The sequence below is a fragment of the Vicia villosa genome, linkage group LG1 (genome assembly GCF_029867415.1).
Source record: "Vicia villosa cultivar HV-30 ecotype Madison, WI linkage group LG1, Vvil1.0, whole genome shotgun sequence".
In the NCBI taxonomy this organism is placed as follows: Eukaryota; Viridiplantae; Streptophyta; class Magnoliopsida; order Fabales; family Fabaceae; genus Vicia; species Vicia villosa.
Window position 1 is genome coordinate 151,165,782 of NC_081180.1, and position 11,821 is coordinate 151,177,602.

At 40.1% G+C, this 11,821-nt stretch overlaps 1 protein-coding gene across 1 annotated transcript; it reads left to right on the top strand.

The window, feature by feature from the left end:
- The first annotated feature begins 7,616 nt into the window (after positions 1–7,616).
- LOC131657440 (uncharacterized) lies at positions 7,617–9,425 on the top strand. The gene is made up of 2 exons (XM_058926840.1): positions 7,617–8,816; positions 8,952–9,425. Exons 1-2 carry the CDS (start codon positions 7,617–7,619, stop codon positions 9,423–9,425), a joined length of 1,674 nt encoding a protein of 557 aa, XP_058782823.1.
- Positions 9,426–11,821: the final 2,396 nt, after the last annotated feature.

Below are 11,821 nucleotides of genomic sequence, written 5' to 3' on the forward strand. Positions count from 1 at the left end.
ATAAATACATCTCGACAAGGTAACGAAAAATAATTTTATTTCATAAAATGTATTTTTATATACTTTTCTATTACAAAGTACTATACAAACAGTACATAAAAAAGGAGAACGTAGGGCTCGAATAGGTATAATTCCACAGAGAACTAATTTCCCCATCTTTAACTGCTTGATCTGGCTGCATTTTCTCCCTAGAAAGCGTCAAAGGGTTGTGGAAGTGCTCTACTTGCTGAAAAGCAAAACCGCGTCAAGGGTGGAACTCGTACAGTCACCTTGTTGTTGGATCAGCAAAGCATTATGAGAATGCAAGAACTCCAATTCTTTTTTAGAAAACCTTAGAGTACTTTAAACAATAAACAAAATTTGGTCTTTCATCGCCATGGTCCTCACCAGTTGAGCAACCTGGTCGGAAAGAGAATTAGTAAGCTTTAAAGGAAGCAAAGCATTCTACACCCCATAAAGAGAGGTAGAATCTTTCTTTACTTCATGCAGGTACTTATCCCACTGAAGCTTCAGGTCACAGATGTTGTTCTCTATCCGTTGTGTCATACCCCAAAATTTGCCCATACTATTTCTCTTATACAAATTCAAACCAATACATAAAGCTCCAAGACACATTCTCCTATTCAAGGCTCAGAAACTAGGGTTTGGTTTGTTCAAAGGAAAATCGATGAATCAATGGCTCCAAGACATCCCATATGGCTCAAAGTATCTCACATTACCTCTATGACAAGTATCAAGTCTCATCTTAAAGGATTGATCATTCAAATGTTCAGAAAGTCAGCAGTCGACTGGGTTGACCTAAAATTCAACTATGGGCAAAGTAAAGTCAAAACTCCTGATTTTTTGTTAAAAATCCCAATATTGAAGTATAATTCACCATTTGATCAAGAATTGATCATGGTTCATCAAGGAAAGATCAAAAATCAACAAATCAAAAAGTTTCTAAATTAGGGTTTGTATAGGAGAAAGTCAACTGAGCTTTGACCAGCCATAACTCTCACATGGAACATCAGAAATTTTCCATCCAAAGCTTATTTTGAAGGAAATTTGATTCTCTACAATTTTGTCTCTCACATGGCAAGTCTAAAAATGCTTCATTTGAGAGATATGGACCAAAACATTATAGGTCCTTTTCAAAAGTCAACAAAAAGTCGCTTTTTTCAAAAGAACACACAAGGAGCATGGAACATTACTTTGATATGGGACCAAAAACATTGATTAGAGGACTCTTTGAGGTTTCTAAAAAGTCCTAGAACTCCTCCATACCTTAAAAATTGAGGGAGATAGGCTTTGTCAAAGTTGGACAAATTTGAGAAGGAAAATATGAAGAGAAAAGGTTCAAAACTCCAAATATCTCCAAATGGGCCTATGTTCTTTCCTTCCAATCTTTATCCTAAGCCCATGCTCGCCCCAAAGCAAGAGTCATGTCATTTTTATTATTTCTATTAATTATTTTATGGTTTTTTATCATTTTAAACCATGAATAAATTATATAAAAATAATAAAATAAGTGTGAAATATTATTTGCTTCAATTTTAAGTCAAGGAATCAATCAAATATATTTCTCTTAATTGACCAAACAATGATTGAAACAAATTGAATCAAATATTGGGCAAAAATAGAAAGATTCAATGCACTTTTTCAATCAAATTTCTCAAAAATCCAATCTCATGATTTAGAAGATATTTGATTCAAACTCTGACCTAAAATCCATCTCCTATAAGAGCATAACCTAAACAAATCATCAGGGGACGAAAATTGGCTGCAAAGAACCCTAACCAAGTCCAAGAAAACTCAAAGAATTCTGAAAATCGTTCTGGGGGTAGCAGCCTAATTCAAAGAATTCTGAAGGTTCAAACACGCTCCTGAGGAACTCCTGAAGCTTTTCCAATCATCCCCAGGCCCGGATACGTTGTGAATTGTCTCCCATAACACTCGGTTTGCTCCCTTTTGAACTTTGATTCGAACACCATGTTTCACGTATCATACATACAATTCAATCATATATTTGTGTTCCCCATGATGTTTTGGGTGTTCCTGAGTCGTTCAATTCTTGTTTAATTACCTGTGTGAAGATTCGCCATTGTTAGGTTAGGAAAGCTCCACTTTAGGGTTTTCATATACAGGTGAAATTAGCCTATATCAATGATACCATTGTATTCAGGAGGCTAAACCCGTTTAATCTTTGGTTTTGCAATGTATTTTTGTTGCGTATTGCGTTATTTGTCAACTGCAGAAGCTATAGCGACGGAAGGCGCAACCGTAGGTAAAGGGTTGGTCTAAGGCGACGGGCGAAGGAGGAAGACGAGAGGTGTCAACGCCTCATTGGTTCTTTTCAAATGAAAAAGGCGCGCTGGCCTTTCTGAATGCTGAAGGATCCAATGTCCAGCGGCCCACGCGAGTACCATGCACCCACGCTCTCTGGCCATCCGATCACGCCAATCTCCGATCCAACGTCCCTCAAGCCGCATGTGCATCGTACACCTCCAGAGATGCACCACACACAACCAAAAGTTAAGTTTTTTTTAATTTTTTTTATTTATAATTATATAACCGTGTTTTATTTATATTTATATATATGTATATATACAATTGTTTTCTTTTTACTAATAAACACTAGTTTTAAAAAAAATCTTTTTTATTTTATTTCTTTTACATTATAATATTTATTTATTTTCTTAATATTTATCATTTATTTATTTTAATTAGAATTTATTTAAGTATCTTTCATAATTCATATTTATTTTAATTTCATTCATAAAAATCATAAAAGATGTTGTTCCCGATTATATTTATTTTCTTTCCTTCGATTTAATTAATTAGGTCGCGAGACCAATAATTAATTAAATCGTTTACGTTATGTTATTCAATTCGTACCTGTCATACCCCAAATTTGTCCTACCATTTTATTTTTAACTGGCTTATGTCTCTCATTTCACTTGCATACCTCCATTAGGTCATCTAACTCATCATGCATCATTAATCAATAAATTGACATGAGATCGAGGATCCTTAGAGGTTACTAAATTCTGCAAGCTTGATTTGATTGGTTCTCCTTTTGAACAAGATCCACAAGGGATTAAGATTTCATTCAAGGACTTGGAATTTAAGGACTAAGGTCACATTGGGTTGGTTAACACTGGATCATTTGTGAATGTGAGCTTTTGATGAGCTCTTTTGAATTTAGAATGGAGGGAGATTCGGAGTTTTCAGTATCATTCCAAGCACTGAGAATCCTTAAAGCAAAGAGGTGAATTCTTTTCATTGACGATAATCACACAAGGGTATAAAGTGCGGAATAACTTAAAGAAGTCATGCGAAAATTCAAAGTGGAATGCAAAGTCAGAAAGAAGAAGATTCAAGCTTTATTTGGAAAGGTTTTGTCCATTATTACATCCACCAACAGTTCATCCATTTCAAAATCCTTCATATTACAAATTATACAAAAAGGCCATTCACTTTCAAAATATTACACTGCCATCACACCACTTACACTCAAAGAAATTACACAAAGTACTTCATTACAAATCCATACATTACACATTACAACTACATAGAAAATCTCAACAAACAAATACAGTTGGTTCATGTTTCGCCAAAACCCTTCACTTGCATTTCCTTATGCCATTAGCCGTTTCCATTCATCATCCAAGCTGTGACCTGCACAAAACAAAACCATAACAATTCAGCCCAATCATGTTTACTTGAACCCAATTCAAACACAAGCCCCATTTCACATCTACAGCAAAAGCGTCTCAGCAAGCTAACACTCACACCCCAAGACCAACAATTTTATACACTCAAGTTCATTCAATTTAAAACCACAAACAGAATTTCTAAACTTCAAATCCTACACATTAAACCAACACACACAAAACATAGTCATGATCTTCATTAACTCAGCCCCCATTCACAACAAAAATCCAACGATCCTGTACATTCACACACACACACAGTCCATAAACATACCAAAAAAAACAGACCCTGCATCACCATCAAAGCACAAAAATAAACAAGTTCAATTCTGTACCTCATGCACTTACTAAACAAAAATCAAGCTATGCTTACAATAAACTGGCCATACGCACATTCATCAACTCATGTTCAGATACATCCACCAAACAGTTTCATCCAAACATTTCAAATTACAAAATCCTAACCAAATACTAACCACACTCCAAGGAAGTCTATGCCATACACATACTATGCCAACATACGGTTCCTAATAATCAGCCCCATATTACACATTCAGAATCCCACAAATTCACACAATCCAAAGCATACACACTTCAAGCCAACACATCAAATCCCTAACCAATTCGGCATATATCCTACTGCAGCCATCACTTTTGAAGGTCTAACTCAACACAAACAGCCATGCATCCAGAATTAAATAACATCCATCCATACAAGTCCCACACTCACAAAATCAAAACTACGCTCAAAGAGTCAAGTCCCACATTCAAGAACTAAAAAAAAGTGTGCTGCAATCAAACTTAGTCCCACATTCAAGGAAGTGGAAAAATACCTTGCAAAATGCTGAGTCCCACATCTAAGAATTCCTGATGATTGCCCAATCATTACTGTATAAAAGTCAGTGCCACCATTCAGGAAAGGACACCTAAGCACTATCACCATCATTGTCTCGCTTGCAGACTTTGAAGGAAAGATCGTGAAACCACAGTTCAAACATTCTCACTCCCACACCTCTCACGTACGCGCACAGTGAGGAAGCCATTGAAGCTCACTATCAGAGCTTCAAGAGGCTTGTGCTTGGCCCCTTCTCTCATCACTCAGCAGTTTCACTCACTCTCGGCAATCTCTCAGGATCTCTCTCCGCAACACGCAATCAACAACACTCGCACAAAATTCAAAGTAAAAAGAGAAGAGGAAGAGAAAAGCGAAACGGAGAAGAGAAGGAACAAGAGATACTCACCAGTTCGAATTCGCCGGAAGATTCGTCTTCACCGTCGCACCGGAAGCTCGGGCCACTTAATCAGGTACGACCGACGCATCTTCTCGTTCTTCTCTTAGCATCTGCATCTGATTAGAAGTTTATCCGCTCCAATTGTTAGAAATTTGGCTTGAATCTCAAAATCTTTGACCTAGGTTTCGTCTTTCCCTTTCTCCGATTCGTCCACGTGAGGCCTCTTCTTGTTAAATTGATCGTAGATTTAGGCTAAGAGCATGATTTTAGGGTGAGTTTGTGTTTAGAGCGCAATGATTCGAAGTGAAACGGCGGCGGTTGGAAGTGGTGACCATCGCCGGTGAGGATATGAACGCGAGAGGGGAGACGAGTCTGAGTGAGGGACTTCAAGGGTCACGCACGTACCTTATTTTCCTTTTCTCTTTATTATGTCTATGTTTTTTTAATTTTCTTTTTGTCTGAAAGTTTGGTAAGATAATTGGAAATGATATAAAGAAATATAATGAAACCTTGGGCTAACGAATTCTGTAGCGCACCCCCTAAGGCCCATGAGCCACTTTTTGGCAAACAAATGCTGCAACAAAAAAGATAATTCTGCCGGGCCATCAACACCTTTGGGCCCTGTGTTTTACTAATTGCACCACGATATTCAGACTGCACCCCCCGTCTCCATTAGTAGATTTAAGTTTCAATTAGTTTTTTTTTCTTAATTTTCTTTTAGCAAACAAAATGCTGTTTTTTTTCTTATTCTTTTAGACTTTAATACAAGTTTTGACGTATAAAAATCAACATAAAAAATAAGTAGATTTTAGGTTAATTTTGACATTAATCTTTTAAACTCAATTTCTTTCATTTAAGAGCCATAAAAAATAGTAGTATTTTTAATTCACCTTTGTGCTATATTTTTGACTTGTGCTTTTATGCTATTTTCAATATCCTACTTACCGCTTTATTTTTCATGTTTCTCTTTCTCCTAACCTTAGGTAGAAACCATGATAACATTAGGTAGAAATTCCCTTCATACTTAGGCTAGTTTCTTTCTCCTTTTCAACCATAAAACACTCTAAAAATACTTGAATAAATTTCCCATAAAAAACACCAAGAAAACTCATAAAAAATGACTAATAAATTTTGACTAATAAAAAGGGAATGGAAGCTTGTAACTTCCCTTGCTTAAGTGATGTTCGAGTGCTTGGAGTTTCCCTTGCTTAAAGGTTCCATTCAGGCGTAAGTTCCCAACCTCTAAAAAACACAAACCAAAGAGTAACTCGAGTTTCCCTTGCTTAAGGGATTCCCTCGAAACACTCAAACTCTCTCTCTCTTCTCTCGCTTTCTTAAGGGCACCGTTATTTCCGCTCCATTGCATCCTAGGCTGTCCCCTTATGCAAGAGCGCGAGCGTTAACGCCTCCCAACTAAAAAACACAAAAACAAACAAAACTAAAGAGCCGAACTACGGCGCTCTGATTCCTGAAAAGGATACGTAGGCATCAAGTCGCGGGGCTTGAACGAGCACATTTGTAAATATTCCTTCTTTTCCCCGTATTTCCTTTTGCATTCATTCGCATGTAGACATAGACATAGTACACACCCTTTAGATAGAAACAAACATAGGTGGATACCATCGAGTACGATGGGCGCGAGGGGTGCTAATACCTTCCCCTCGCGTAACCGACTCCCGTACCTTGATTCTCTGGTCGCAAGACCCTGTTCCTTCCTTTGTTAGGTTTTCTGATATTCCTTTCCCTTATGGGATAAATATATTGGTGGCGACTCTGTTCATTTTTCGCGAGCGTGCGACAGCTGGCGACTCTGCTGGGGACGTTGCTAGACCTGTTGCTGGTCCATCCTTAGTGAGTCGATCCTAGCCTGCGTTTGTTTGTTTATTTACTGGGTGTTTACTTGTTTTTATGTCTATATCTTGTATATATGTTTGCATGTTTATTTTCTGCTTGCATATCATGTTTATTTCTGTTTGCACATCATGCATATGGATTATATTCTGTGTTCCTTGGGGTCTTCTGTTCTGTTTTGCAGGTGGGGGGTTTTTTGAGGTAAAAGGCCCACTACCCAGGCCAAGTGACACATAGGATTAGCGTGGATGCTCATGTTGGCTACCGTAGAGCTTGCTATGGATGAGTTCAATATGGGGTACCACAACTGGGCGAGGTTCTTTCTTGGAACACTGTGTCTGGCACGCTTGTTGCCTCAAACACTTTGTACCCCATGGGAACTGTAGACCCTAGTGACCATTAGGGACCACCCGTCCGTGTCTAGAATTCATACCCGTGAGTTTGGGGAGGGACAGGATACTAGCCTTCATCATACCCGGATTTTCACATTGCAATCTGAAGCCGAAACTTTGAACTTGTTATACCCAGTGTTACTCAGATATTCAGAATCGCGAGAGGCACTCAGTCTCTCACCACATTGCACCATGACACATCATGTTACTGCATCCACCTCACTTCATTTGAGGAGAATCCTAAAGTCCACTTCAAAAAATAAGAAGAAAAGAAAAAGAAAATGAAAAGAGAAAAAGAATATTTTACTTCACAAAAAGAAAAGAAAAGAAAATATGCAATTACGAATAGACTTTAGGATTCTCCCGATGAAATGCATTCCACCATATCATTTAACATGCATGTTTATTTATTTTCAGGAACATTTGGCTTTGTCTCCGACCAACTCATGGCTCCTCCATTGAAGACTGGTAGTCGCAACATCTCTTACACATTTCTAAATCCGAATCTGGATTCTCTCGAGTGTTTGGTTAAGAAGATCACGCCGGATGAAACAACCAGGTTCCGTGAAAAGTATGGGTATATTCTGAGTCTCCTCAAGATGCCGTTCACCAAATACGAGCAAGAAGGAGTTCATACCTTGCTTCAGTTCTACAACCCTTCTCTCCGTTGCTTCACGTTCCCTGACTACCTTTTGATTCCCACATTGGAAGAATATTCTCTTTTCCTTGGTGTTCCGATCAAGAAGGGGGAAGTTCCGTACTATAGCACCATGGAGGCTCCCACTTCTATTGAAATCTCCAAGGCTCTTTATTTGAGCAAGTCAGTTGTTGATGCAAATCTTTCCGAGAGAGGAAGATGTCAGGGTTTTCATATGGAGTTCCTGGTCAAAAGAGGGTGTGATGCGGCTGAAGCGAAAGAATGGGACACTTTTAGGGCTATCTTGGCTCTAAGTATCTATGGTATCCTAATGTTTCCGAACGTGCCTGATTTTGTTGACATGAGTGCAATCCATTTGTTCATTCTACAGAATCCTGTTCCTACACTCTTGGGGGATATTTATCATTCAGTTCATCAAAAGAACCGTCAAAAGAAGGGTTTGGTCAGATGTTTTGCTCCTTTGCTATACCGTTGGTTCAGATCACATTTGCCTGAACGTGGAGCTTTCGTCGATAGTAGGCACACCTCTAAATGGGCTGAAAGGATTATGGGACTTAGAGCCAAAGACATTGTATGGTATAACAGATCTTTGGAAGACAAGGAGGTTATCATGAGTTGTGGAAAGTTCAATAATGTGCCCCTCATGGGTGTTAGAGGTGGGATCAATTATAATCCCGTCTTGGCTAGGAGAACTTATGGGTATGCTTTCGTCAATCCTCCTGAGCAATCTGAGATAGCTGAGAACATTTTCTATCATGTGGTCACCGACAATGGGCAGATGGCAGAAGCTGTACAAGCCTGGAAGAACATTTGTTGGAGAGACAAGAAGCATTTTGGTCAAAGGGACTGTGCGACTTATGAAGACTATACTAAGTGGGTTGAAACTGTGGCTAATACCCAAGGAATGCCTTTCCCTATCAAGGATCCTTTATACCCTCCTGTCGGCGCACAACCCAACATTGTCTCCATGCCTCATTATAATCAGACTGTTGAGCAGAATCGGAAATTGACTGAACAAATGGAGACGATGCAAGTTAAGATGAATACCGATAGGCAAGAGAAGCTTTCTGCCCTTCATAAGTTGAAAATGAGAGAAATAGAGCTTGAAGAGTTGTATGCCAAGGGAAGCACTTCTCAGAAGAGGCCGAGAATGGTTGTCGATCCCAAGTCCACTAAAATTCAAGAGAGGGAGATCAAAGAGCATTATGAGGATCAGTTGGCGGAACTGACAAAGAGGCTCCAAATCCAGACTGATATAGCCAAATCAGAGAAAGCCCGTCGAAAGAAAGCAGACAAGCTCCTTCTAGAACGTCAGGCAAAGATTGAGGGGTGTTATGAAGAGATTCGCAAGTTGAAGGGTCGAATGGAAGAAAAGGGCCAAAGTGATACTCAAGCCCAAGAGGAGGCCAGAGGTTGGGAATTGAGAAGCCGTTACTTGGAGACCATGCATTTCAGAAAGGACCTATTGATTCAAGAAGTTGTTAAAAGACCAACCCATGCTGAGACCAAAAAGCTGTTTGAAGAAATGAAGGCTTGGAGCTACAAGAACATTGGAGATAGCCCACTTCGTCATTTGGACATGGGAGATCCTGCTTAGTATTGGTTTTTGTTATAGAATCACCACCAGTCTTGTTGGATGGGGTTCTTATTTCCATTTTTTGTATTGTTGGCTCATGAGAGCAGAATATTTTGTACTTCAAACGTGGTTGTGGAATTAATGGATTATGGTTGTTCATCTTGGTTGCGCTTCGTTATTTCTCATTATCTTGTGGTATTGGTTCGAGACAAAGCCAAAAATTCTTGAAAATAATATAACATGCACCCATGCACTCATATCATACTGCATTTTCAGGTTTTTTTATCAGATTCTAATTGGGGTCCCTTCCAACAACAGATTTCTTTTCCAACGACGAAGCTGACTTTCTTACATCCTTACCACACCAGGAGCAACGAGAGAATCATGGATCAATTTGAACAGAGTCAAGCTGCCCTCCGTAGGGATATGGATGTTATGGGGGAAAGAATGACCCAACTTATGGAGACTCTTCATGTCGTTGTCCAAGGGCAAGAAGAGCTCAGAAAGAGCGTTGCTGGGTTGATCAAAGATACTCCTACCAATTCTGCTGATGGGGGAGTAAAAACTAAGGAGATTCCTGTTGAGGGTATAGCAAAGGTAGTGGATGACCACCATGAGGTTATTGATCTTGAGCATGATCTTACTGCTGAGTTGACCGAGACTGCTAAGATGTACCAAGCCCTCGAAGAACGCCTTAAGGCCGTTGAGGTTGCTAAAACTTCGAGTTTTGATACCGCTGCCCTGAGCTTGGTACCTGGAATTGTTATTCCACCGAAGTTCAAGGTGCCAGATTTTGATAAGTACAAGGGAGTTACTTGTCCAGAAACTCACATTCGTTCTTACTGTCGTAAGATGGCCGCTCACGCCGAGAACGAACCTCTGCTTATGCATTTCTTCCAGGACAGTCTCACAGGAGCTCCGTTGGAGTGGTATATGAAACTTGAGAGGGCCAATGTCAGTACTTGGGGAGGACTTGTTGATGCCTTTCTGAAACAATACCACTACAATACTGCTATGGCTCCTAGCCGTGCCCAACTGCAAAATATGTCACAAAAGTCTGAAGAATCTTTCAAAGAATATGCCCAGAGGTGGCGTGAACTTGCTTCTCGAGTTCAACCTCCTCTTCTTGACCGAGAATTGATTGATCTGTTTATGGGTACTCTGAAAGGGCCGTACCTTCAACACATGGTTAGTAATACTTCTCCGTCCTTCTCAGATGTGGTTATCATTGGTGAACGGGTTGAGAACTGTGTAAAAGCTGGTACCATTCAAGGTGTTACTAGTCCTAGAAACTCAAGTGGTAATGGTAAGAAGCCGTATTCTGGGTTTGTGAAGAAGAAAGAAGGTGAAACCAGTACTGCTTCAGTTGACCAAGGTAGAACTCCAGTATACTCTGCTGTTCCACCTCCTTACTACCCGATGCCATATACTGTTCCCAATCTGTATGCCCCTCAGGCATACGCTGCTGCATTTCCACAACCATGGATGGCACCCCAACAGCCTTTCGTACCACAACCACATGTTGCTGCTCCTCAGAATCGTCAACAGAATCCTAGGCCTCAAGGTCAAAGAGCTCCACAAAGGCAGAGGTACCCTGATAGGCGTATAGATCCAATTCCGATGCCATATGCACAGCTCCTTCCCCAATTACTTGCTGGTCAGTTGGTGCAACTCCGTGAAATGGGCCCTCCGCCTAGTCCTCTTCCTCCAGGATATGATGCTAATGCTCGCTGTGAATTCCACTCAGGCGCTCCAGGCCATACGATTGAAAAGTGTAAAGCATTAAAATACAAAGTCCAGGATCTTCTCGATGACAAGCTCATCTCGTTCACTCCTACTGGTCCTAATGTGCAGAATAATCCTATGCCTCATGCTGGTGCGACCAATGCTATTGAGTCATGTGATGATCAGATCCTAGTAAGTGATGTTAATGAGGTAAGTATGCCGCTAGCAGTTGTCAGAGAATATCTTATGCAACAAAAGGTTTTGTGTGAACTACATGACTACTGTTTGCAATGTTCTTCTAACCCCGAGGAATGCACTAGGTTGAGGGAAGAAATCCAGAAACTAATGGATGAAGGTGTTCTTAGAGTGGAAAGGGTCGTTCCTGTCGAGGATGTGGCTACTCTAGAGATACCTTACTATCCTGCTGAGGTGTCAAAGAATCAGAGTACTCCTTTGGTCATTCGTGCTCCGAGTACTCCCTTGGTCATTCAGGCTCCGAGGACTCCGTTGGTTATTCAGGTTCCAAATGCTCCTTCGACTCCTCCAACCTCGTCTCTTGTTCCTTCTCCTGTGAATGATTCTAAGGCTGTCCCTTGGAGCTATAATGCCGTGTATATTCGAGGGAAGAAATATGATTGTCCTCCAGTGGGTAATTCGAGCATCACTAATATTACTGGCACTAGTGGCATTAC